Source organism: Lithobates pipiens, unplaced genomic scaffold, assembly GCF_037356315.1.
Source record: "Lithobates pipiens isolate NorthernLeopardFrog02 unplaced genomic scaffold, aLitPip1_a1.2 Scaffold_16, whole genome shotgun sequence".
Lineage (NCBI taxonomy): Eukaryota > Metazoa > Chordata > Amphibia > Anura > Ranidae > Lithobates > Lithobates pipiens.
In genome coordinates, this window is record NW_027507748.1 from 205021838 (window position 1) to 205045155 (window position 23318).

The 23318-nt window shown below is 46.0% G+C and overlaps 1 protein-coding gene across 1 annotated transcript in view; it reads right to left on the reverse strand.

Moving 5' to 3' along the window:
• The window catches only part of EFHC2 (EF-hand domain containing 2), a 154008-nt gene extending 134610 nt beyond the window's left edge, over window positions 1-19398 (reverse strand). Inside the window, exon 1 of the mRNA XM_077480923.1 lies at window positions 19267-19398. Coding sequence (XP_077337049.1) covers window positions 19267-19308 — 42 coding nt within the window. The 5' untranslated portion in view covers window positions 19309-19398. The remainder of the gene's footprint in view (window positions 1-19266) is intronic.
• Window positions 19399-23318: the final 3920 nt, after the last annotated feature.

The following is a 23318-nucleotide window of genomic DNA, read 5'->3' on the forward strand; positions in this document are numbered from 1 at the left end:
TATATATATATATATATATATATATATATTAGGGCTGTTACTGATTAAAATTTTCCTGTTCGATTAATCGATTTTTTTTAATCGATTAATTGACTAATTTCGATTAATTATAACGCACATACAGTTTTTACAATTTTTTTTATTAAACTTTAAGAATAACGTAGAAAGTTAGTTTAACTTTAACTGTAATATCCACATCTCCCCCCATGCTGTAATATCCACATCTCCTCCCATACTGTACTGTCCACATCTCCCCCCATACTGTAATATCCACATCTCCTCCCAAACTGTAATATCCACATCTCCTCCCAAACTGTACTGTCCACATCTCCCCCATACTGTAATATCCACATCTCCTCCCATACTGTAATATCCACATGTCCTCCCATACTGTACTGTCCACATCTCCCCCATACTGTTCTGTCCACATCTCCCCACATCTCCCCCATACCTTAATATTCAACATTGTCTGCTCTGTCCGGAATAGACAGCAGGCAGACCCGTCCGTCCTCAGAGTAGACGGCACAAGCAGGCGGGCGATGATTACGTCAGCGCGCCGCTGCTAAGCTGCCGTCGGGTGGACGAAGATGGCCGTGGCTCCGGAGCTAGGCCGAAGCCGCGGCCTTTCCTATGGGCGAGACCGCGGAGCTCACTCCACGGATCATCCTCGATCAAAATAATTTTGATCGATCAAAGAAATTAACGATTAATCGAACAATTAATCGTTAATTTCCGCAGCCCTAATATATATATATATATCCAAGGCTCAGTTGAACCATTACCTCTTTTGTACAACATCTTATCTGCAGTATTGCAGTAAAGTTAACAGAACATAAATGATAAATAAGGAACTCCACTTTAAGGAGATTCATCATCTCAATTTGTCCTGTTTACGATTTTTAATGAAAGTAAAAGAAAATCCCAAGTTTTGGTTTATCCATAGGCGTGCCCACAGGGTGTGCCAGATGTGTCTGGGCACACCCTAATCACCTAGTGCTCATTAGCATTATCACTCTGTGTGGCAGCGGGCAGATCAATGTGCCAGGGCCATCAACATGTATACACACACATGTGTATTTGAGCTTTGGGGGGCACACCTTAATGCAATAGGCTGCACACACCTATGAGTTTATCCAGGAACAGGAATAGTGGGAATATTCTCCAATGGGTACATTAGTTCTGGTAACCCTGCTGACAACAAGGGATTCCCTCACTTTGCAGGGATTTCCTTTAATCACTTGCCGTCCGCCAAATATACTGCCGCAGAATGGCATGGGCAGGCAAAGTAAAGTATGGGCATGTTATGCCCGAAGCCCGAAGTCATCGTTTCGGGAGCGATCGATGCTGGGGTGGAGGCCACTGATTCATGGCCACCCCCTCGCGATTGCTTGCAGCAAATGGGATCCTTCCTTTGCTCCTGTAATGTAACAAGGGGCAGAGGAAGTGATGTCATCTCCCCTCTTGTCTGGCTTTTTGTCCGGCGCCGAGCAGACAAGACATCAATGTGAGTTTGCACCAACACTACACTAACAGTAGAACATGCAGGCACACTTTTCACCCCCAATCACCCCCCCCTGCACCCCCTGTCACAGTTTTAACCCCCAGATTGCCTGCTAGTTAACCCTTTCATCAGTGATCACCGTATAACTGTTAGAGGTGACACTGGTTAGTTTGTTTTTTATAGTGTCAGGGCACCCGCCGTTTATTACCTAATAAATGTTTAACCCCCTGATCACCCGGTGGGTGATATAAGTTAGGTTTTAGTGTCAGTTAGGGTCTGCGTCACCCCAGGCACCGCTAATACCCACGCACGCATCATACACCTCCCTTAGTGGTATAGTATCTGAACGGATCAATATCTGATCTGATCAGATCTATATTAGCGTCCCCAGCAGTTTAGGGTTCCCAAAAACACAGGGTTAGCAGGATCAGCCCAGATACCTGCTAACAACTGCATTTTGCCCCTCCGCCCAGCCCACCCAAGTTCAGTATCGATCGATCACTGTCACTTACAAAACACTAAACACAAAACTGCAGCGTTCGCAGAGTCGGGCCTGATCCCTGCGATCCCTAACAGTTTTTTGGTAGCGTTTTGGTACAGTCGCTGACAGCCTAGGAGCTTTTTTACCTGTGAGTCTCACTAGTGTACCACTAAATTTAGAGCCCAAAATGGCAAATTGAAGGTACACTATTGAAGAGGCCTACACGTTTCTGAGCATGACAGATAGTGAAGAGGAAGTCACTCATCTGTCAGATTCAGGCTCAGCATACGATCCTGTAGACCACAGCGGCTCCATGAGAGATACCTCTGGCGACGGAGTTGTGGTCTCTGCCAAGGTCAGGCATACCAGACCCCAATCTTCTTCTGTCGTTGAGGTGCAAGGACCGCAGGTCCCTTGTATGGAGCAGAGAAGTACTAGTGCCGCTCATCCTTCTGGTGAACTGGCAAGCACCAGCGGCCTAGTACCCCCTGGTCGTACATCCAGCACTGCAGTATCACGTGGTGACGTGGTGAGTCCCATAAGTGCAGTTCAAGCTGGTGAGGGGGCAAGCACAAGTAGTGTCCAGCTTCCACCAAGAAGAAGATAAACAAAGGCCCGTCGTGCCCATAGTGCCCTTCCTGATGCATTCGCCAATCCTAATTGGGAACCCACCACTTTAGCAGCACCCGTACTTACCCCATTCACTGGCCAACCCGGCATTCGGGTGGAAACAGTTGATTTTATGTCATTTTTCACCAAAGATCTCTATAGATCTATTGTGGACCAAAGCAATTTGTGTGCTGGTCAACACATTGCCACTATTTCCCGGTCCTCCCTTGCCAGAGATTGGAAACCAATTACGGTTTCTGAATTTAAGCTCTTTCTGGGCCTATCCCTCCTCATGGGCATAACCAAAAAGAGTGAGTTGCAGTCATATCGGTCTACTGACCCAAATCACCATATGTCCGTGTTCTCTGCCTCCATGACCAGGGCATGATACCAGCAGATTTTGTGGTTCATGCATTTCAACAACATTGAACTCTGGCATCCTCGTGGAGACCCTGGATACGATCGGCTCTACAAAATTCAGCCCCTTGTAAACCACTTCAAACAACGTTTTGAAGACTTGTTTACTCCCCACCAAGTTGTCTGCGTTGAGTCCCTGATTAAGTTTTCTGGCCGCTTGTCATTCAAACAGTACCTTCCCAGCAAGCGTGCCAGATACGGGGTCAAGATGTATAAGCTCTGTGACAGGGTCACAGGCTATACATGTAGTTTTATGGTTTATGAGGGCAAAGATAGTCAAGTAGAGCCAACAAACTGCCCTGACTACATAGGAAGCGCTGGCAAGATTGTGTGGGACTTGGTGTCACCCTTATTTGGAAAGGGGTACCACTTGTATGTGGAAAATTATTACAAGAGGAGATTAAGGGGGGATATGATCAACATGTACAAATATATAAGGGGTCCATATAGGGAACTTGGTGTCGAGTTATTCACTTTACAGTCAACAAAGAGTACAAGGGGGCACTTTTTACGTCTAGAGCAAAAGAGATTTCATCTCCAAATACGGAAAGGTTTCTTCACAGTAAGAGCTGTGAAAATGTGGAATAGACTCCCTGCAGAGGTGGTTATGGCCAGCTCAATGGATTGCTTTAAGAAAGGCCTAGATTATTTCCTAAGTGTACATAATATAACTGGGTACTAACATTTTATAGGTAAAGTTGATCCGGGGAAAATCCGATTGCCTCTCGGGGGATCAGGAAGGAATTTTTTCCCCTGCTTTAGCAAATTGGATCATGCTCTGCTGTTTTTTTTTGCCTTCCTCTGGATCAACTGTGGGTATAGAATTGGGTATATGGGCTGGTATGATATTTATTATATATATATATATTTTTTTTTTTTTGTGGTTGAACTGGATGGACTTGTGTCTTTTTTTCACCTGACTAACTATGTAACGAGTGTGCCACTTTTAAGTCACTTGTTTGATCAGCAGATAGGAGCATGTGGCACCATGCGACCTAATCGCCGGGGCTTTCCCCAGAGGCTTGTAGATTCCCATCTTAGGCAGGGGGAGAGAGCCTGCTTGAAGTGTAATAACTTGCTCGCTATGAAGTGGAGGGATAATAAGAATGGTTTTGTTCTTACCTGCCTTTATGCAGACACGACAGTCCAAATTACTACGGCGACTGGTGTTGTGGAGAAACCTCTCTGTGTCCACGAATATAACCTTAACATGGGAGGGGTGGACCTCAACGACCAGTTGTTGGCGACATACCTAGTTGCCCGTAAGGCCAGACGCTGGTACAAGAAAGTGTCTAGTTATTTATTTCAATTGGCTTTGCTGAATGCTCATGTGCTATACAGAGCTTCAGGACAGACTGGATGCATCCTTAAATTCCAGGAAGAGATTGTCAGAGCCCTTCTGTTTCCAGATGGTGCTCCACCTCCCCTTCCCAATCCAAATGCAGTAAGCCGGCTGCATGAGAAGCATTTTCCTTATGACCCCCTGAGTACCCCTACCCAACGAGCCCCCAAAGAAGATGCTGTGTCTGCAGAAAGCGCGGATATAGGCGTGACACCCGTTATTATTGTCCCCGCTGTCCTGACAATCCTGGTCTTTGCATTGGTGAATGTTTTGAATGCTACCATACACTAGTTGAGTATTAGCGTAGGGTACAGCACTGCATAGACTAGGCACACTTTCACAGGGTCTCCCTAGATGCCTGCATTTTGAGAGATCCCAACCTGGAACCGTTACAACAACAGTTACAGTTACAAAAAAAAGTGTAAAAAAAACATTTTAAAAAGGAAAAATAAAATAAAAACACAAAAAATATATATATATATATATATATATATATATATATATATAAAAAATTTGTAATTTTATTGCTCTCTCTCTCTCTCTACTCTCTCTCTATTGCTCTGCTCTTTTTTACTGTATTCTATTCTGCAATGTTTTATTGTTATTATGTTTTATCATGTTTGCTTTTCAGATTTTTTTATACTTTACTGTTTACTGTGTTTTATTGTTAACCATTTTTTTGTTTTCAGGTATGCCATTCAGCTGCAGCACGGATTTATTTGTCTTGACAGCAACAGTGTTTGCTCCCACGATACATGAAGCTGTGACTCCAGCGCTGTCTGCGGTGATTTCACCACCACAGTTAAAAAAAAAGAGCATATATGCTGAAGCATGGGGGCAGCAGGGGTGGAGGAGCGATTTGTTCCTACCTTTTGCGAAAGGATGCCTTCAGCATATATATATTTTAGGCATAAATTGCATTAAAAATAGGATTTTTTGTACTCACCGAAAAATAATTTTCTCTGTAATTCACTGACCGACACAGCTCCTCTCTTAGCCATTGGGCTGTTTGCCCTATTACTAGGAGATACTAGGCATTAGTTGTAATACAACACTCAGAACTCTTAGTTCGGCCCCGGGGGGCGGTCCCTTGGGCAACAACCCTCCACCCTGCCATGCAGCCATCAGTACGTCAACAAGCAGTATAACGTAAAGATAAAAAGGATGGGCGGGTGCTGTGTCAGTCGGTGAATTACAGAGAAAAGGATTTTACGGTGAGTACAAAAAATCCTATTTTCTCTTATATTCACCGACCGACACAGCCCCTCTCTTAGCCATTGGAACTCCGCCAAGCAGTGCCAAACGAGGGGTGGTAAAACAGCAAAGAAAACTTCATCCACCATAGAAAGTGGGAACTAGTGAAATTTTACCCACAAAAACAACAGCGCATGGAGAAATCCACCACAAAACCAGAGTACCCTCAACAGGAGTGACTACCCACAACCACACCAAAAACTGTGGAATGTAATGCAACAGCGCATTAACTTAACGGTACTGCATTTTTATCGAAAAAAAACTGGAAAAAAGAAAATAAATTGCATATTCAATTACAACTATACGGCCGCCTGCAAAACTTTGCAGCCAAAACAGGCATCAGCCAATGCACTGACGTCTATCTTGTAGAAATTGGTAAATGTGTGGACAGACGACCAGGTCGCCGCTTTACACACCTTAGTGACAGACGCTTGTCTGAAGGCCCAAGACGTTCCGATTGCCCTTGTGGAGTGGGCCGTGACCGGAAAGGGGGGCACCTGCCCCTTCAAGGCGTAGGCTTGTACTACAATCTGTCTGATCCACCTGGAAATGGTGGCCGACAAGGCCGCCATGCCTTTCTTGGGACCAGCCACCAAAACAAACAGCAAGTCTGACTTCCGAAAGGGAGCAGTGGTAGACAAATACACCTTCAGAGCCCGAACCACGGCCAGAGCGTGAAGGGCCACCTCCTTAGGGTGTTTTGGCTTAGGACAGAGAGATGGTAATACAATGTCCTCATTAATATGAAAAGCCGAGACCACTTTCAGTAGAAAAGGCGGTGGCTTGTGGATAACCAGATAAGGTGACTTGCAAGACAAGGCCGCCAGTTCCGAAACCCTCCTGGCCGATGTTATAGCCACTAGAAAGATCACTTTCTGGGAAAGAGTCAACAGGGGAACCTCCCTAAAATTTTCAAATGGCGGCTTTTGAAACGTCGTTAACACCAGGTTCAAATCCCATGGTGGACGCACCGGAGGGACTACATGTCGTACCCCCTGAACGAAGGTACTCACTAATGAGTGAGACGACAGGGGTCACTGAAAAAAGACAGCCAAGGCTGAAATTTGCCCCTTAATGGTGCTTAGTGCCAATTTCTGGTCTACTCCTTGCTGAAGAAACAGCAGGATCCTGGATATAGAAAAGGAGCGCGGATGCCATCCTTTCTCCTCACACATGGAGATGCAGGCCTTCCAAGTACGATGGTATATCTTCCGGGAAGAAGATTTTCGTGTCCTTAACATAGTTGGGATCACCGCATCCGACAGACCCCGGTTCCTCAACACCTAGCTCTCAATAGCCACGCCGTTAAAGCCAGCGATGGTAAAGCAGGATGGAGAATCGGACCTTGAGACAGAAGGTCCTCTCGCAACGGCAATGGCCAGGGAGCGTCTGCCACCAGACGCACCAGGTCTGCGTACCAAGGATGCTGAGGCCAATCTGGGGCAACCAGTATTACTAGGATCCCCTCGGCTTCCACTCTGCGAAGCAGGCGTGGTAACAGTTTTAGTGGAGGAAAAGCGTAGATCATCTGGTACTGATCCTACGGAGCCATCAGAGCGTCTGACGCTTCTGCCCACGGATCTCTTGTCCTGCACACGAATCTTGGCACCTTCCGATTGAGACGGGAGGCCAGAAGATCCACGTCTGGTGTGCCCCACTTCAGGCACAGAAACCTGAATATCTCTGGATGCAACGCCCATTCTCCTGGGTTCAGCATCTGCCAATTCTCCACCCCCGGGATGTAAATGGCTGACAGGGCCGGTACGTGTCGCTCTGCCCACCAAAGTATGTGAGCGGCCCCCCGTGCAGCGGCTGAGCTTCTTGTTCCCCCTTGGTGATTGGCGTATGTCACAGCCGTGGTGTTGTCTGACTGGATCCTGATCGGACGCCCCTGAATTCTCATCAACCATGTGGAGAGGCATAGCCTGATCGCTCTCAACTCGAGCAGATTGATTTGCAATTTGGATTCTTGCGTCGACCAGAGGCCCTGAGCCGACTGAACCCCCATAACCCCGACCGTTGTGATCACTGTCCACTTCAGAAGCAGGAACGATTTCCCGGACTAAATCATTGGGGACCTCAGTCACCAGATCAGTGAGTCCTTGACTGACTGGCTCACTTGGATCTGACGATCCAGGGACAACTGAGATTTGTCCCATTTTCTCAAAATCACCTTCTGCAGGACTCTGGTGTCGAACTGGGCATAAAGTACTGCCTTGAAGGAGGCTACCATGAGTCCCAGGACTCGCATGCAGAAGAGCAGCGAGGACCACTTGCTGTTCATCAGCAGTTTTACCGCGGATCTAAGAGTCTGCACTTTGTCTGAAGGGAGAAAAACTCTCGCTTCCAAGCCTAGGTACTCCAGACACTGGGTCGGTACAATCACCGCCTTCTTTAGGTTCAACAGCCACCCAAATTCTTACAGGGTCTGCATGGTGATTGCCATATCCTCCTCTAACCCTGAGGCGGAAGATGCCCTCAGGAGGAGATCGTCTAGGTATCCCACGATCGCGATCCCACGTTGCTGCAGCAATGCCAAAACTGGAGCCAATACCTTGGTAAAGACTCGGGGGGCTGATGCCAGACCAAAAGGGAGAGCCACAAACTGGTAGTGGGCTTCCCCGACTGCAAACCGCAGACATTTTTGATGCCGAAGGCATATGGGTATGTGCAGGTACACATCTTGGATGTCTAAGGACGCCAGGGAGTTCCCTTGATGGAGTGCAGTGACTATTGAGTGAACTGATTTCTTTCTGAACCTCTGCACTTTTACAAAGTGATTGAGGGCTTTTAGGTCCAAGATTGGACGTACCCCTTGCATTTTGGGAACTACAAACAGATTTGAGTAGAATCCCTGGAAGCATTCCGAATCTGGAACCGGTACAACCACCTCGCGATTCAGCAGGTCCCTTACTGCCCCCAAGAGGGCCTCCCGGCGAGCCGGGGATACGGGTATGCTGGAGGGGAAGAATCTGTTTGGCGGCCAACAGAGAAACTTTATATTGTAGCCTGAGGAAATCAGATCGCAGACCCATTGGTCGGATAACTGAGAGGCCCACCGGGCTGCAAACTCACGAAGGCGACCCTCCACCCGAGACATGGGTGGGGGCAAACCTTCATGTGGTAGCACTTTTATTCACAGGCTTGGTAGGCTTGGGGTTCCAGGGACGTTTTGACCGCCCGTGGTCATTCTGTTGGGCTGGGGACGTTTTGTCAAAGCTCCAGGGGGACGAAAAAGCCGTTTGTGAGTGGAAAAAGAGGGCCCTTGCCTACGGCGTGGCTCCTTAGCCTTCCTGGCCTGTGGGAGTAGGGTACTCTTACCACCGGTGGCATTTTTAATAATGTCATCCAAGGAGGCTCCAAAGAGCCAGTCACCAAGGAAGGGAAAATCTGTCAGGGCTTTTTTGGATGCCTGGTCAGCAGACCAGCATTTTAGCCAAATCAAGCGCCTCAGCACCACAGCTGACACTGAAGCCATGGATAACAGAGGGAGAGTTTCCAGGGCAATGTCACAGACGTACTTAAGGCCTTGCACTAGTTGGTCTGCTAGTTCCACGCAGACAGAAGAAGCCTGTTGCTCTCTCAGTTCGCGGTGCATAAGTTTTGCCCACTCAGTCAGTGTCTGCGACACAAGTGCGGATGCCAGTACTGGTCGCACGACTGACCCCCACAACCGTAAACAAGGAACGAGCCTCTGCCTCGGCCTTCCTGTCCATGGAATCCTTGAATGCAGGAGTCCACTCAACCGGAATCGTGGTTGCTTTATTTAACCTGGATACTGGGGGGTCCACAACCATGTATTTGGGGAGCAAAAAGGTCCGTTGCGGGCGACCCCATTCCTTGTAAATGAACTTGTCAAAATAAGTCAGATAAGGGAACACCTTAGGTCAGTGATGGCGAACCTTGGCACCCCAGATGTTTTGGAACTACATTTCCCATGATGCTCATGCACTCTGCAGTGCAGTGGAGCATCATGGGAAATGTAGTTCCAAAACATCTGGGGTGCCAAGGTTCGCCATCACTGCCTTAGGTGAATGTGCTGGCTTGCGGGACCCAAAAGGGACTGGTACATCAGCAGAGGGATCTGCTGGCTCCTAAATCTTCAGGGTATCACGCACAGCTGTGATAAGTGCTCCAACAAGCACCTTGTCGCGCACGGACCCGGACGGGGACTCATCCTCACTGTCCGAATGGTCCTGGTCAGCATTGTCTGACAAGACAGAGCAGGAGTCACCAGCCTCAGCAGGACCCGAGTCTGCGTCAGAGCTCTCCCCAGAGGAGGGGGGGGGCAGGGGCCGCTTTAGTGCACCTTCTTCCCACGCACCACCTCCATCTTGGCAACAAACTAATTGAGGACTTCCGTCAGGGTGTCCATGGGCACTGCGCAGTCTGCAGTTGACTCGATTGCAATTGCCTGGATTTCCGAGGAACAAACACCAGTTTCTGAAGCCATGCTGACCCTACCCTGTCTGCCACCCAAAGGGGACTTAGGACAGTGACAGTCCCACCCTCCTAGCTGCCGCTGGCTAAGGGGCTCTTTCCCGCTGGACTCACCACTCTGAGGAGTTCTGAACTATCCAACAAGCAGTGCCTGTAGTCCCTGTGGGCTCCCAGGTGCAGAGGAAACAAAAGCTGTGTCGGTGGCAGCCGCTGCAAATAGCGCCAAACAGCTCTGAAGTGTGCTCAGGCTTCAATAAAATGGTCGTCCAGCGTCCAGTACAAAGACATAAAACACAGGGAAAATGGCTGTGAAAGCACATGAACACATGCTGTTGCTAGAGAACACTAAAAAAAGTGTTCAAGCTTCCAGAAAATGGCCGCCAGTGTCCTGTATAGGAGATCACTAGGAAAATGGCCACTGAAGCCCAGGAAAGCATGCTGCCCTTGCCCACACCTAAAATGGCACCCAAAGCAGCTCCATGAGGTAAAGGGAGAAAACGATGGCAGTGAACACAGCGCTGTACAAAACATCAGCAAAACCTCACAGACACCTTCCAGGGGCATGAACAGGACCCAGGACAACGCCAGCCAGCGCAGCCCCCCAACCCAGGTGAGAGCCCCCCGGAGAGCCCTGTATAGGCACACACACACCGATCAGCAGCCACATGCAGCATCTCCCCAGAGAGGGGGGGGGAGGGAAGATAGGGACAGGGGAGAGAAGAGAGGGAGGTAAGGGACTCCCGAATCGACCACCCAGGGAATGCCCAGGTGCTGAGCCCTGCCGAGTCAGGGAGAGCTGTACTTACCAGTCCTGAAGAGCTGGGAGACATTCCATCACAGACCCACTCACTGATCAGTACAGGGTGGCTGCCTGCCCGGCATACTGTGACGCAGACATCAGTAGCCCGGTCATATGTATGCCCCGGGGGAAAAAAAGATCACCGACCACCTCTGGAGCTGAGGTTTCGTCGTGGCCTGCCGAATGTGTAGCTGCAGCCTACACAAGCTCGATGGCCGGACTGGGGAGACTACAAGGATAAGGCTATTCCTCTTGTCACCCAGCCGGCTGTTGATAGTAGATCACAGGATCATTCATCTTGTGCAAAAAGTCACGCTTCTGCATAAAAAAGCACGGACTGATGGGCCCGAAGGGTTCCTAGGTCCTTCTCCTTCACTAGGCAAAATAAAAACTGATGGCTGCATGGCAGGGTGGAGGGTTGTTGCCCAAGGGACTGCCCCCTGGGTGGAACTAAGAGTTCTGAGTGTTGTATTACAACTAATGTCTAGTATCTCCTAGTAATAGGGCAAACAACCCAATGGCTAAGGAGGAGCTGTGTCGATCGATGAATATAAGAGAAAAATGTTTTATTTTTTACTATTTTTTTTTTTATTTGCTTTGCAGGTATGGTATGTCTTACTGTTATACTGTAATGTTACTTTGTTTTATTGTTAACCATCATTTGCTTAGCAGGTACGCTTATTCAGTTGCAGCGCGAATTTAATTAACTTGACAGCAACAGTGTTTGCTCTCATGATACATAAAGCCATGATTCCAGCGCTGTCGGAGGTGATTTCACCACCACAGTTAAAAAAAAAAGAGTATATATGCCGAAGCATGGGGGCAGAGGAGCGATTTGCACTTAACTTTTGTGGGCTGATGCCCCCATGCTGCGGCATATATAAATGGTGCATGTATGCCCATCTTTAGAAGTGGGTGGATGAAGGGAGGTATTCTAATGGTGGGCATACTCACCGATCAATCTCTTTTTTCGTTCAGCCCACAGGCTGCATGAAAATAAAGATTACAATATATGCCCAACAAGGACCAGCAACGTACTGGTATGTTGCTAGTAGGGATGAGCTTCGTGTTCGAGTCGAACGTACGTTCGACTCGAACATTGGCTGTTCGGCCGTTCGGCGAATTCCGAACGTTTGGGCAGTTCGCGTCAAAATTCGAGTGGCGCGCGCGGACCACAATGCACTGCGGTGGCGCAGTGCATTGCTGGCTCATGATTGGCCAAGCATGCACTGTGACCCCGCATGCTTGGCCAATCGTAGCGCCAGCAGCGAGGAGAGCCATGATTGGCCACAGGCATCCTGCCTGTGGCCAATCATAGCTCAGGCTGTGTAGTGCACGCCCCACACTATATAAGGCCACCTTTGAGGCGGCCTCGTGTAGTGTGTTAGCATCTGAAGCAGTGGGTGTTCTGTGTACCTTCAACACAGTACACACCGATCGTTTTTGGCTGATTTCCTATCTTGCTGCTGTGTAGTGGTTGTTGTCTGTGCCCTGACCGCAGTATACACCACTATATTCACCTCACCTATATAGCTAGTGATCTAGCTTTAACCACTTAACAACTGCCCATTGCCGATTAACGGCTTCAGGGCGGTTGTTTAACTCTGAGAGGCCGTTAATTAACGGCCTCCCAGAATTCTGCTCTCGCGCGCCCCCTGGGGCGCGCACTCGAGAGCATCCGGATCACGGATCACGGTAAACGGCCGCTCGTCGCGGCCGTTTACCACGTGATCGCTCCGTCAAATGACGGAGTGATCACTTGTAAACAAACCGGCGTCATGTTATGACGCCGGTTCCTCCCCGATCGGTACAGCGGAGGGGAAAGAGATCGGTGTCAGCAGCGATGTGGGCTGCATCTGCAGTGCCCACATCGCTGCTCACCGAATTTAACCCCTCAATTCCCTGCCAATACTCTGCAATACCAGTGCATACTCTGCAGTACCCTGCCATTACTCTGCAGTACCCCGCCATTACTCTGCAGTACCCCGCCATTACTCTGCAGTGCAGTACCCTGCCATTACTCTGCAGTACCCTGCCATTACTCTGCAGTACCCCCCCATTACTCTGCAGTACCCTGCCATTACTCTGCAGTACCCTGCCATTACTCTGCAGTACCCCCCAATACTCTGCAGTACCCCCCAATACTCTGCAGTACCCGCCATTACTCTGCAGTACCCCGCCATTACTCTGCAGTGCAGTACCCTGCCATTACTCTGCAGTACCCTGCCATTACTCTGCAGTACCCCCCATTACTCTGCAGTAACCCCCATTACTCTGCAGTACCCTGCCATTACTCTGGAGTACCCCCCAATACTCTGCAGTACCCTGCTATTACTCTGTAGTACCCCGCCAATACCCCGCCAATACTCTGCAATACCCTGCCATAAATTGCCATACCCAGCCATACTCGGAGATACCCAGCCATACTCGGTGATACCCTGAAATACCCAGCCATAGACGCCCCCCCACCCCTCACCGCCCTCCGGTGCTTCTACCAACTCGCCAGTACGATCAAAGCCAGAATCTTTTTTTTATTTTTTATTTCAGGCTTCCCAGCCTAGAGGTGAGATGTGGGGTCATATTGACCCCCAGATTTCACTGTAAAGAGGACCTGTCACCCCATATTCCTATTACAAGGGATGTTTACATTCCTTGTAATAGGAATAAAAGTGATCAAAAATATATTTTTGGGGAAAAAAATGTCAAACTAAAATAAATAAAGTAAAATGAACAATAAAAAAAAAAAAAATTTTTTAAAGCGCCCATGTCCCCATGTGCTCGCATGCAGAAGCGAACGCATGCGTAAGCCCCGCCCACATATGAAAACGGTGTTCAAACCACACATGTGAGGTATTGCCGAGAACGTTAGAGCGAGAGCAATAATTCTAGTCCTAGACCTCCTCTGCAACTCAAAACATGTAACCAGTAAAAAAAAATTGAAAGCGTCGCCTATGGGGATTTTTTAAGTAGCGACGTTTGGCGCCATTCCACGGGCATGTGCAATTTTGAAGAGTGACATGTTTGATATCTATTTACTCAGCATAACTTCATCTTTCACTTTATGCAAACATTGGGCTAACTTTACTGTTTTTTTTGTTTGTTTTTTAAGCACAAAACTGTTTTTTCCCCCCAAAAAACGCGTTTGAAAAATTGCTGTGCAAATACCGCGTGAGATAAAAATTTGCAACGACCACCATTGTATTCTCCAGGATCTTTTGGTATGCATATGCTGTGTGTGTGAAATAACCTGATAATATGACAATTTTGTGGAAAAAAAAAAAAAAAAAGGAAATAGGCCGTCAGTACTTCAGGTGTGATCAATTTTCAGATATTGGTACCATAGCTTGTGGACTCTATAACTTTCACAAAGACCAAATAATATCCACCAATTTTTACTTATTTTTACCAAAGATATGTAGTAGTATGAATTTTGGCCAAAATTTATGAAGAAAAAATTACTAACATGCTAAATTTTATAACAGAAACGAAGAAAAATTAATTTTTTCGCAGAATTTTCGGTCTTTTTTCTTTTATAGCACAAAAAATAAAAAACTGAGAGGTGATTAAATACCACCAAAAGAAAGCTCTATTTGTGTGAAAAAAAGGACAAACATTTCCTATAGGTCCAGTGTTGCATGACTGAGTAATTGTCATTCAAAATGTGAGGGCACCGAAAGCTGAAAATTGGTCTGGTTATTAAGGGTGTTTAAGTGCCCAGTGGTCAAGTGGTTAATAATAGAGCTTGCAGTCAGTAGTGTTAGGAGATAGTGCGTGCTGTCTGCGTGCTCTGTACCCAGTACATACCGCTATAATATAGGGCAGACCCCTACTTTCAAACATCCAACTTACAAACATCTCCTACTTGCAAACGCAAGGAGACAGCAGCAAGTGAGATGAAAAAAGATGGACGACAAAACAAATTATACAGGGGTGATAACCCTTCCCTATGTTTTCCAAAAAGCTTAAAAATAGTTTTTTTGACTGGAGCTACACTTTAAAAATGTACCGGTTGAAAATTACAAACAGATTCAACTTAACACAACAAACCTACACAGTCCCTGTCTTGTTTGCACCGCCTGTATACTGCTGTTCTGAGTATATAGGGCCTGGGGGCCACACGCATTTCCTTTTTTTAATATGGGTACGGGGTTCCCCTTAATATGCGTACAAGACCCAAATAGGCTGGTAATGGGCAGGGAGGGCTACCCATGCCATTTTTCTCAATGATTTTCAACCATATTGCAGGAACCAGATATAACATTAAAACCGCAAGCAGTTTTAAATGGTGTTATTTCCGTTTAATGTCATTTTGTGCAGGGACTGTTCTAAACACGGGAAACACGTGGCACTTCACAGGCATACTACAGACACCCCCCAGGCACCATATTTAAAGGAATATTTCACCTTTTTTTTCACTTTAATCGTCATTAAAATCAGTGCTCCCGCCAAAACGGCAGTTTTTAAAACTTTTTTTTGCAGTGACCCATGTCCCCTGAGGCAGGAGGCAGGTCCCCAAACCCTTTTTAGGACACTATCTTGCATATTAGCCTTTAAAATTAGCACTTTCCATTTCGAACGTTCGAGTCCCATAGACTTCAATGGGGTTCGAACGTTCGTAACGAACGCGGGGGTCGTTCGCAAGTTCTGGTGCGAACCGAACCGGGGGGTGTTCGGCTCATCCCTAGTTGCTAGACTTTGAGTGGTTATACCAGAATGATGCCTGCAGGTTTAGGTATCATCTTGGTATCGTTCTTTTCAGCCAACGGTCGGCTTTCGTGTAAAAGCAATCCTAGTGGCTAATTAGCCTCTAGACTGCTTTTACAAGCAGTGGGAGGGAATGTCCCCCCCTCCCACCGTCTTCCATGCTTTTCTCTGGCTCTCCTGTCCCAACAGGAAACCTAAGAATGCAGCCGGTGATTTGGCCAGCTGACTATAGAGCTGATCAGAGACCAGAATGGCTCCAATCATCTCTATGGCCTATGAAACTGGAAGCTACGAGCATTTCATGACTTAGATTTTGGTGGAAATTGGGAAAGCATGGTGTGGTCTTGGTGTGGTCAGATGCTTTGAGGGTGGAGGAGAGATCTAGGGTCTAATATACCCCAATTTTTTCAAAAAAAGAGTACCTGTCACTACCTATTGCTATCATAGGGGATATTTACATTCCCTGAGATAACAATAAAAATGCTAAAAAAAAACCAGAAAGGAACAATTTAAAAATAAGATAAAAAAGCAAAAAAACTAAAATAAAGATAAAAATAAAAAGCACCCTTGTCCCCCCTGCTCTCGCGCAAAGGCAAACGCAAATGTCGGTCTGGCGTCAAATGTAAACAGCAGTTGCACCATGCATGTGAGGTATCACCACAAAGGTCAGATCGAGGGCAGTAATTTTAGCAGTAGACCTCCTCTGTAAATCTAAAGTAGTAACCTGTACAGGCTTTTAAATATGTATGTAGTTTGTCGCCAACTGCACTTCATTGTTTGTGCTCAATTTTAAAGCATGTAGTGTTTGGTATCTATGCACTCGGCCTAAGATCATCTTTTTTTATTTCATCAAACATTTGGGCAATATAGTGTGTTTTAGTACATTAAAATTTTAAAAAGTGTGTTTTTTTCCCCAAAAAAATGCGTTTGAAAAATCACTGCGCAAATACTGTGTGAAAAAAAAAAAGAAACACCCACCATTTTAATCTGTAGGGCCTTTGCTTTAAAAAAAATATATAATGTTTGGGGGTTCAAAGTAATTTTCTTGAAAAAAAAATTTTTTTTTATGTAAACAAAAAGTGTCAGAAAGGGCTTTGTCTTCAAGTGGTTAGAAGAGTGGGTGATGTGTGACATAAGCTTCTAAATTTTCTGCAAAAAATGCCAGGACAGTTCAACCCATTCAACCATTTTGGAATGTAGACACCCCAAGCTATTTGCTGAGAGGCATGACGAGTCCATGGAATATTTTATATTGTGACACAAGTTGCGGGAAAAAGACAAATGTATTTATTTATTTTTTTTTTGCACAAAGTTGTCACTAAATTTTATATATTGCTCAAACATGCCATGGGCATATGGGAAATTACACCCCAAAATACGTTCTGTTGCTTTTCCTGAGTAAGGGGATACCACATGTTTGAGACTTTTTGGGACCCTAGCGTGCACTGGACCCCTAACAGCAAGTACCGTCTTCAGGATTTCTAAGGGCGTAAATTTTTGATTTCACTCCTCACTACCTATAACATTTTGAAGGCCATAAAATGCCCAGATGGCACAAAACCCCCACAAATTACCCCATTTTGGAAAGTAGAAACCCCAAGCTATTTGCTGAGAGGTATGGTGAGTATTCTGCAGACCTTCCTTTTTGTTACAAAGATTAATTTTCAAAAACAAATGAGAGCTACATACTCACCATGCCTCACCATGCCTCTCAGCAAATAGCTTGGGGTATCTACTTTCCAAAATGGGGTCATTTGGGGGGGGGGGGGGTTTGTGCCATCTTGGCATTTTATGGCCTTCAAAACTGTGATAGGTAGTGAGGAGTGAAATCAAAAATTTACACCCTTAGAAATCCTGAAGGCGGTGATTGGTTTTCAGGGCCCCGTACGCAGTTAGGCTCCCAAAAAGTCCCACACATGTGGTATCCCCCTACTCAGAAGCAGCAGAATCTAGTTTGAGGTGTAACTCCACATATGCCCATGGCATGTTTGAGCAATATATCATTTAGTGACAACTTTTTGTAATTGTTTTTTTTTGTCATTATTCAATCACTTGGGACAAAAAAATTAAATATTTAATGGGCTCAACATGCCTCTCCTGGCGACAATGGGCTCCCTCACAGCGTTCTCCACTGCCTGCACCTGGAGTTCATGGCCTGCATGGTGAGGATCTGGCTCGGCACCACTGGGGCTACCACACTACTCTTGGCTCTCCTCGGGGGGCCCGGCATCCACCCTCCTCAGTCTGCTGCAGAGCACCAATCTGGCCCGAACCCTCATGTCACTGGAATACCGCCGCACTATGGTGGGCGGATTCAGGAGGAGGGGCCAGGTGCTGCTCTGTGGTGGGCGGAGTCAGGAAGAGGGTCAGGGTGCTACACTCTAGTGGCCTAAGTCAGGAGGAGGGGCCAGGTGCTGCTCTGTGGTGGGTGGAGTCAGGAGAAGGGACAGGGTGCTGGTCTCTGGCAGCTGGAGTCTGGTGGAGAAGCAGGGCGGTGCTGGTGTGATAGGCAGTGTCTGGGCGGGGCAGGATGGCGCTCTGTTTGGAAGGTGGAGTCAGGAGGCTGAAAGCGAATAGCAGCCTGCCCATCCCCGACATCAGAGACTGGATCTGACAGCTGCACTTTCCCTCATTGCAACCTTAACCCTGCCAGCTCACCCACCAATCCCTGGGTTGCCCACCAATCGCTGGATGTGCTAGATCTTACAGCATACTGCTGCAGGTCCTGCTCTGCATGGAGTAATGCGGGACAAAGCCCTTGTACTCCAGGACCACGGGACAAAGGATGTCAATGTGGGAAAGTCCCGCCCAATCCGGGACTGTTGGGAGGTATGGTATACTGTACTATGTATATACCACAAGCAGTGTATACTGCACTATGCATATACCACAAGCAGGGTATAATGTACTATGCATATACCACAAGCAGTGTATACTATACAATGCATATGCCCCAGTGTATACTGTACTAGGCATATACCACAGTGTACAGTGTACTATACATATGCCACAAGCAGTGTATAATGTACTATGCATATACCACAAGCAGTGTATACTGTACTATGTATATGCCACATACACGTGGCTATGGTGTGCACTGAAAAAAAGTACAATATGAACAAAACTAATTTCAACGCAGTGCAACACAATCCACCACCTGACATAATAATGTGACCATAGAACTTAATGAACTGTACTATGTGACATTTCAAAAAACTGTGATGCGCTGCAATTGGCTCATCAACCCTGCTTTCATGCCATTGCACACCAGCAGCTGCGTTCTAACAGGGGAACGGGCCCTAACTTTCAATATAAAACTCTTATGGTACACATGGCCGGACTTTGTACCGTCCAAAACTCTGTCGGCATTTCCGACGGAAAAATTAAGAGCAGGCTCTTAATCTAAAGTTCGTCGGAAATGCTGACAGAAAAAGACAGATGGGCATACACACGGTCGGAAAATCAGATGAAAAGCTCCAATCGGACTTTTTCCATTAGAAATTCCGGCCATGTGTACGTGGCATTAGATGCTATATTGGGAAAGAAAACAGAAAAACATACAAAAAAAAAACAATAATAATTTAGGTCACTTTAGTTATACAGTAGTTTTGTGACAATATCACAAACTCTCTAGGGAGAAAGTATTAAACAAGTTCTATGGGTTATTCTATATAAACATCATGTACATGTAAAAAAGAAAATCATCAAAGAATACGTACATTTCTATTAAAGGAGTTCCCAGGCAGGAGAGGTAGAGCCATGCTGATTCCTCTTGGCTATCACACACACTGAAACACTGACAGGGGAACCATGGAGACAGCTTTGTTTACTGACTGTTACTTGGTAACTCATCAGCTGACAGGGAAACCTTTTTTTTACATTGCAGCTTTATTTCAAAGGAGCAGTTGTGAATTTCAAGTCTAAACAATAGCTCTGGAGGCTTTTGCCAGTTGCGTCTGCTTTTGTGTAAAGCAGCACATACATTAGTCATTTGTTTTGTGGGTTGAACGAAAAAAAAAAGGACTTGTTTCCTCCACTCAATGTGGATGGGGGACTCCTTCCTGTTGAGCAATTGTATTCTGACAGTGGGGAGATCTTCCCACTATCAGAATACACTGATCAGCGCTGTCGGCGGTACTGATCGAGCGGAAATTTCCCAGCAGGGTGGTTGTACACAAAACGATTCGTGGATCAACTTTTGTACAACCAATCTGCCCATACATGGATTGAAATTTGTCCAGTCCCTGCCATATTTCGATCCATGTATGGCTTTAAGCCAGCCACAATCTAGTAGATTTTCGTAGGGATGTTAGTACAAAAAAAATCTTGTCAGTACATTCAATAATGTTATCAGAGACTTCACATATGTAATTTGAAAGTATTTCAAGATTATGATTTTTTTTTAACCACTTCAGCTCCAGAAGGCTTACCCCCTTCATGACCAGGCCATTTTTTGTGACAAGACACTGCGTTACTTTAACTGACAATTGTAGCGTGATGCCCAAATAAATTTTATGCCCTTTTTTTTCCCTCAAATAGAGCTTTCTTTTGGGGGTATTTGATCACCTCTCCTTTTTTTATTTTTTATTTTTTTATTTTTTTGCACTATAAGCAAAAAAAGGCAGACAATATTGAAAAAAAATATTTTTTATTTTGTGCTGTAAAACATATCCTATAAAAAATTAAAAAAAATCAGATTTCTTCATAAATTTAGGCCAATATGTATTCTGCTACGTTTTTGGTAAAAAAAAATCCCAATAAGCGTATATTGGTTGGTTTGCGCAAAAGTTATAGCATCTACAAACTATGGAATTGTTTTTTTTAATAGTAATGGCAGTGATCGACTGATAGCGGGACTGCAATATTGTGGTGGATAGTCGGGGCACTAACTGACACTTTTTGGGAACCAGTAAGACTAAGGCTGGATTCACACCTATGCATTTTTAGTGCTTTTTGGAAACCATGGTGAATGGACTGTAGTGCACATCTGCAAAAGGCAAAAAGCACCAAAAATGCATAGGTGTGAATCCAGCCTAATACAGTGATCAGTGCTGAAAAATATGCACCGTCACTGTATTAATGACACTGGCTGGGCAGGAGTTAACATCAGGGGAGATCAAAGGGTTAAATTTGTACCTGACCAGGAATTTACTACTGTGTGTGGGGGTGGTTGTACAAAGAGAAGGCATGAATCAGTGCCCCTTGCTTAGCAGAGACACAGGATCCATGTCTTCGGGGATATGGCTTGTTTACACAGGCAGACCACCGTTCTGCCTGTGTACCAAAGAATCGGCGGATGTGGGCAGTTATCGATGTCCGCCATACCCCCCAATTAGTCCTCATGCTGTGTCTAATCACAGTGAAAGAACGCATGTCCCAAACCCGGAAGTGCAGGATCACGTACTAGGTACTATCCCTGCCGCCGTATAGCTACAGTATATAGTCGGCAAGTTGTTAATATGCAGTTTTGAAATTAATGGAATTTACAATATGGAAACCCTCCCAGAGATTTAATTAAGAAAAATTTTCCATCCTGCGTTTTTTAATTTTCTCATCATTAAGATTGAAAAGGATTGTTGATTCAAAAAATAAAAGTTACATTTCTGGCAAAATTTTACTAGTGTTTGACCAGCTCAAATTATAACTTATTTTTTGACAGAGTTGAGAGGAATTTAAAAAACTGCCAGGTGTTCTATTGTTGTTTGTGCCCCCTTTCTTTTTGTCCTGTTGACCATTCTCACCGAAAGTGAAAGTAAAAGAAAATCCCAAATTTTGTGTTGTCACCAGAATAGGAATAGATGGGAAATCTTGCAATGGGGATGATAGTTCTGGTGACAACCAGGGATTCCCTCACTTTTGAGGGATTTTCTCTCACTTCCTGTTTTGGCTATGGAACAGGAAGTGAAGGGAACTCTTCCCAATGGCAAAAAATGTTTTTGAGGAAGCCTGCGAAAGGACCCGAGAATTTGTGGCATGAAGATCACTATTGGTTGGCAACTCTCCTTGACCACCGTTACAAGGGGAAAGTCTCTGAACTCATCCCATCCTCAGAGGGAGCAGAGGATGAAATCTCTTGAGGACACCTTAAAGAGAAGTTTATGTACTAACTTTCCAGACTCTGGTAGGTTACAGTCTCATGGAAAGGCAAGCTTTGAGACTTCTGTTGGTCAAGAGAGGCGCGGCGGAATTTTTTTTATTCCTCGTCGCCCAGGGCTGTCAGCTCCCACATCCCATCTGCAGCATCTGCATTACACATTTGAGATTATCTAGGGGTGAAAACAGACATGGAGCGCTTTCTAGTTGATGATCCACTGGGTCATGAGAAGAGATCACTGGCCAGAACTTGCGCAATATGCAATTAAAGTGGAGTTCCACCCAAAAGTGGAAGTGGCTCATTGTACCCCCCCCCCTTCGATGCCACATTTGGTACATTTCAGGGGGCAGGATATCTGTCTTTCACAAGTATGCTGTCTCCACTTCCGGAAGTCTCAGCCGTGGGTATTGACATTGTACATGCGCAGTAGGGTTTCCCGGCATGAAGCCGTAGGGCTACACTGCCAGGTTCCATTACTCATAATGGAGACGGCAGCACCCGACAGCTGATGGAAACATTAGCTGCAGTGCTGACATCGCTGGACTCCAGGATAGGAAAGTGTTTTGATTATTAAAAGGCTTTTAATTTTTGCAGCGGTGGGCGGACCTCTGTGTTGCTGGAGGTTTTGTGACAGATAAAAAGTGTGCATCGATCCACAGACTCTGTTGACTGGCTGACATTTATTAAAATGAATTATTCCTGGATTAGCAGTAGCTATCAAGACCCTGATGCCGATGTTGTCGATTAAGTGTTTTTGGGATGTGGAATCTGTGCAAGACTATCTAGACTGCCAGGGCCAATTCTTGCTTTCATCAAGAGTACCTCTTTAGGGTTACGGTGTGAAGGGACCACCAATACCAAAAGCCCAATTTTTCCTCAGCTGTTGCTTCTATCCAAATGTAGCGCTGGCTCCTGATGAGCCCATGCTATGTGTTTTTGAAATTTAATGTTACATCTGGACCGCAGTTTGGTTTGGGTTTAATTACTTCAAATTTTGACCTCAGCATCAGTCTGACTAGACTACAGGGTGTTCTGCCTGACCATGGGGGCGCTGCCACTTCTGGCAGGCATCGTAACACAGTCTGGTTGGGTGCTTTAAGATTATTTTCTCTTGGAGCCAGCCCAGTGGGAGTGTCACTCTTGCTGTGCTTTCTGGGAGAGGGTACTTAAGATGCAGATGTCACGTGTTTCAGGGTTTCCGGTCCAGAAGTATGTTCTGACTACATGGTCCTGGTCCTCCTGACCAGCCCCCAGAATGCCTATGGCCTGGGGTGTGGATCCACCTGACTTTATGTCTCAGGGCTGGCTAGCCCGAGGCAAGGAAACTAGAGGAAGGATTCAGAGGTGGTCCAGTGCCATCTCAAGTTGTGGAGAGGCCCAACAACTTCGAAGTTATCCAGGGGAGGACTCTTCGGGAGAAGGCCACGCAAGGGCTGGCTTCTCAAAAAGACCCTGGTAAAGCTGAAAGACCTAAGTGAATCCAATCTCGTGTGGTATCGCCGGACCGGCTGCAAGATACTGGTACCACAAGTGTATTCCTTGTTCATGTTTCCTTGGACTTTTCACCTAAACCCTCTGATCCTATACTGAGAGACTGTTGTTTAACTAAGTTCTTTGCAAATAAAAATCCCTTTTTAGCGGATCTGTCGTCAGTCTCTTTAGTTCTTGGGCCATTTA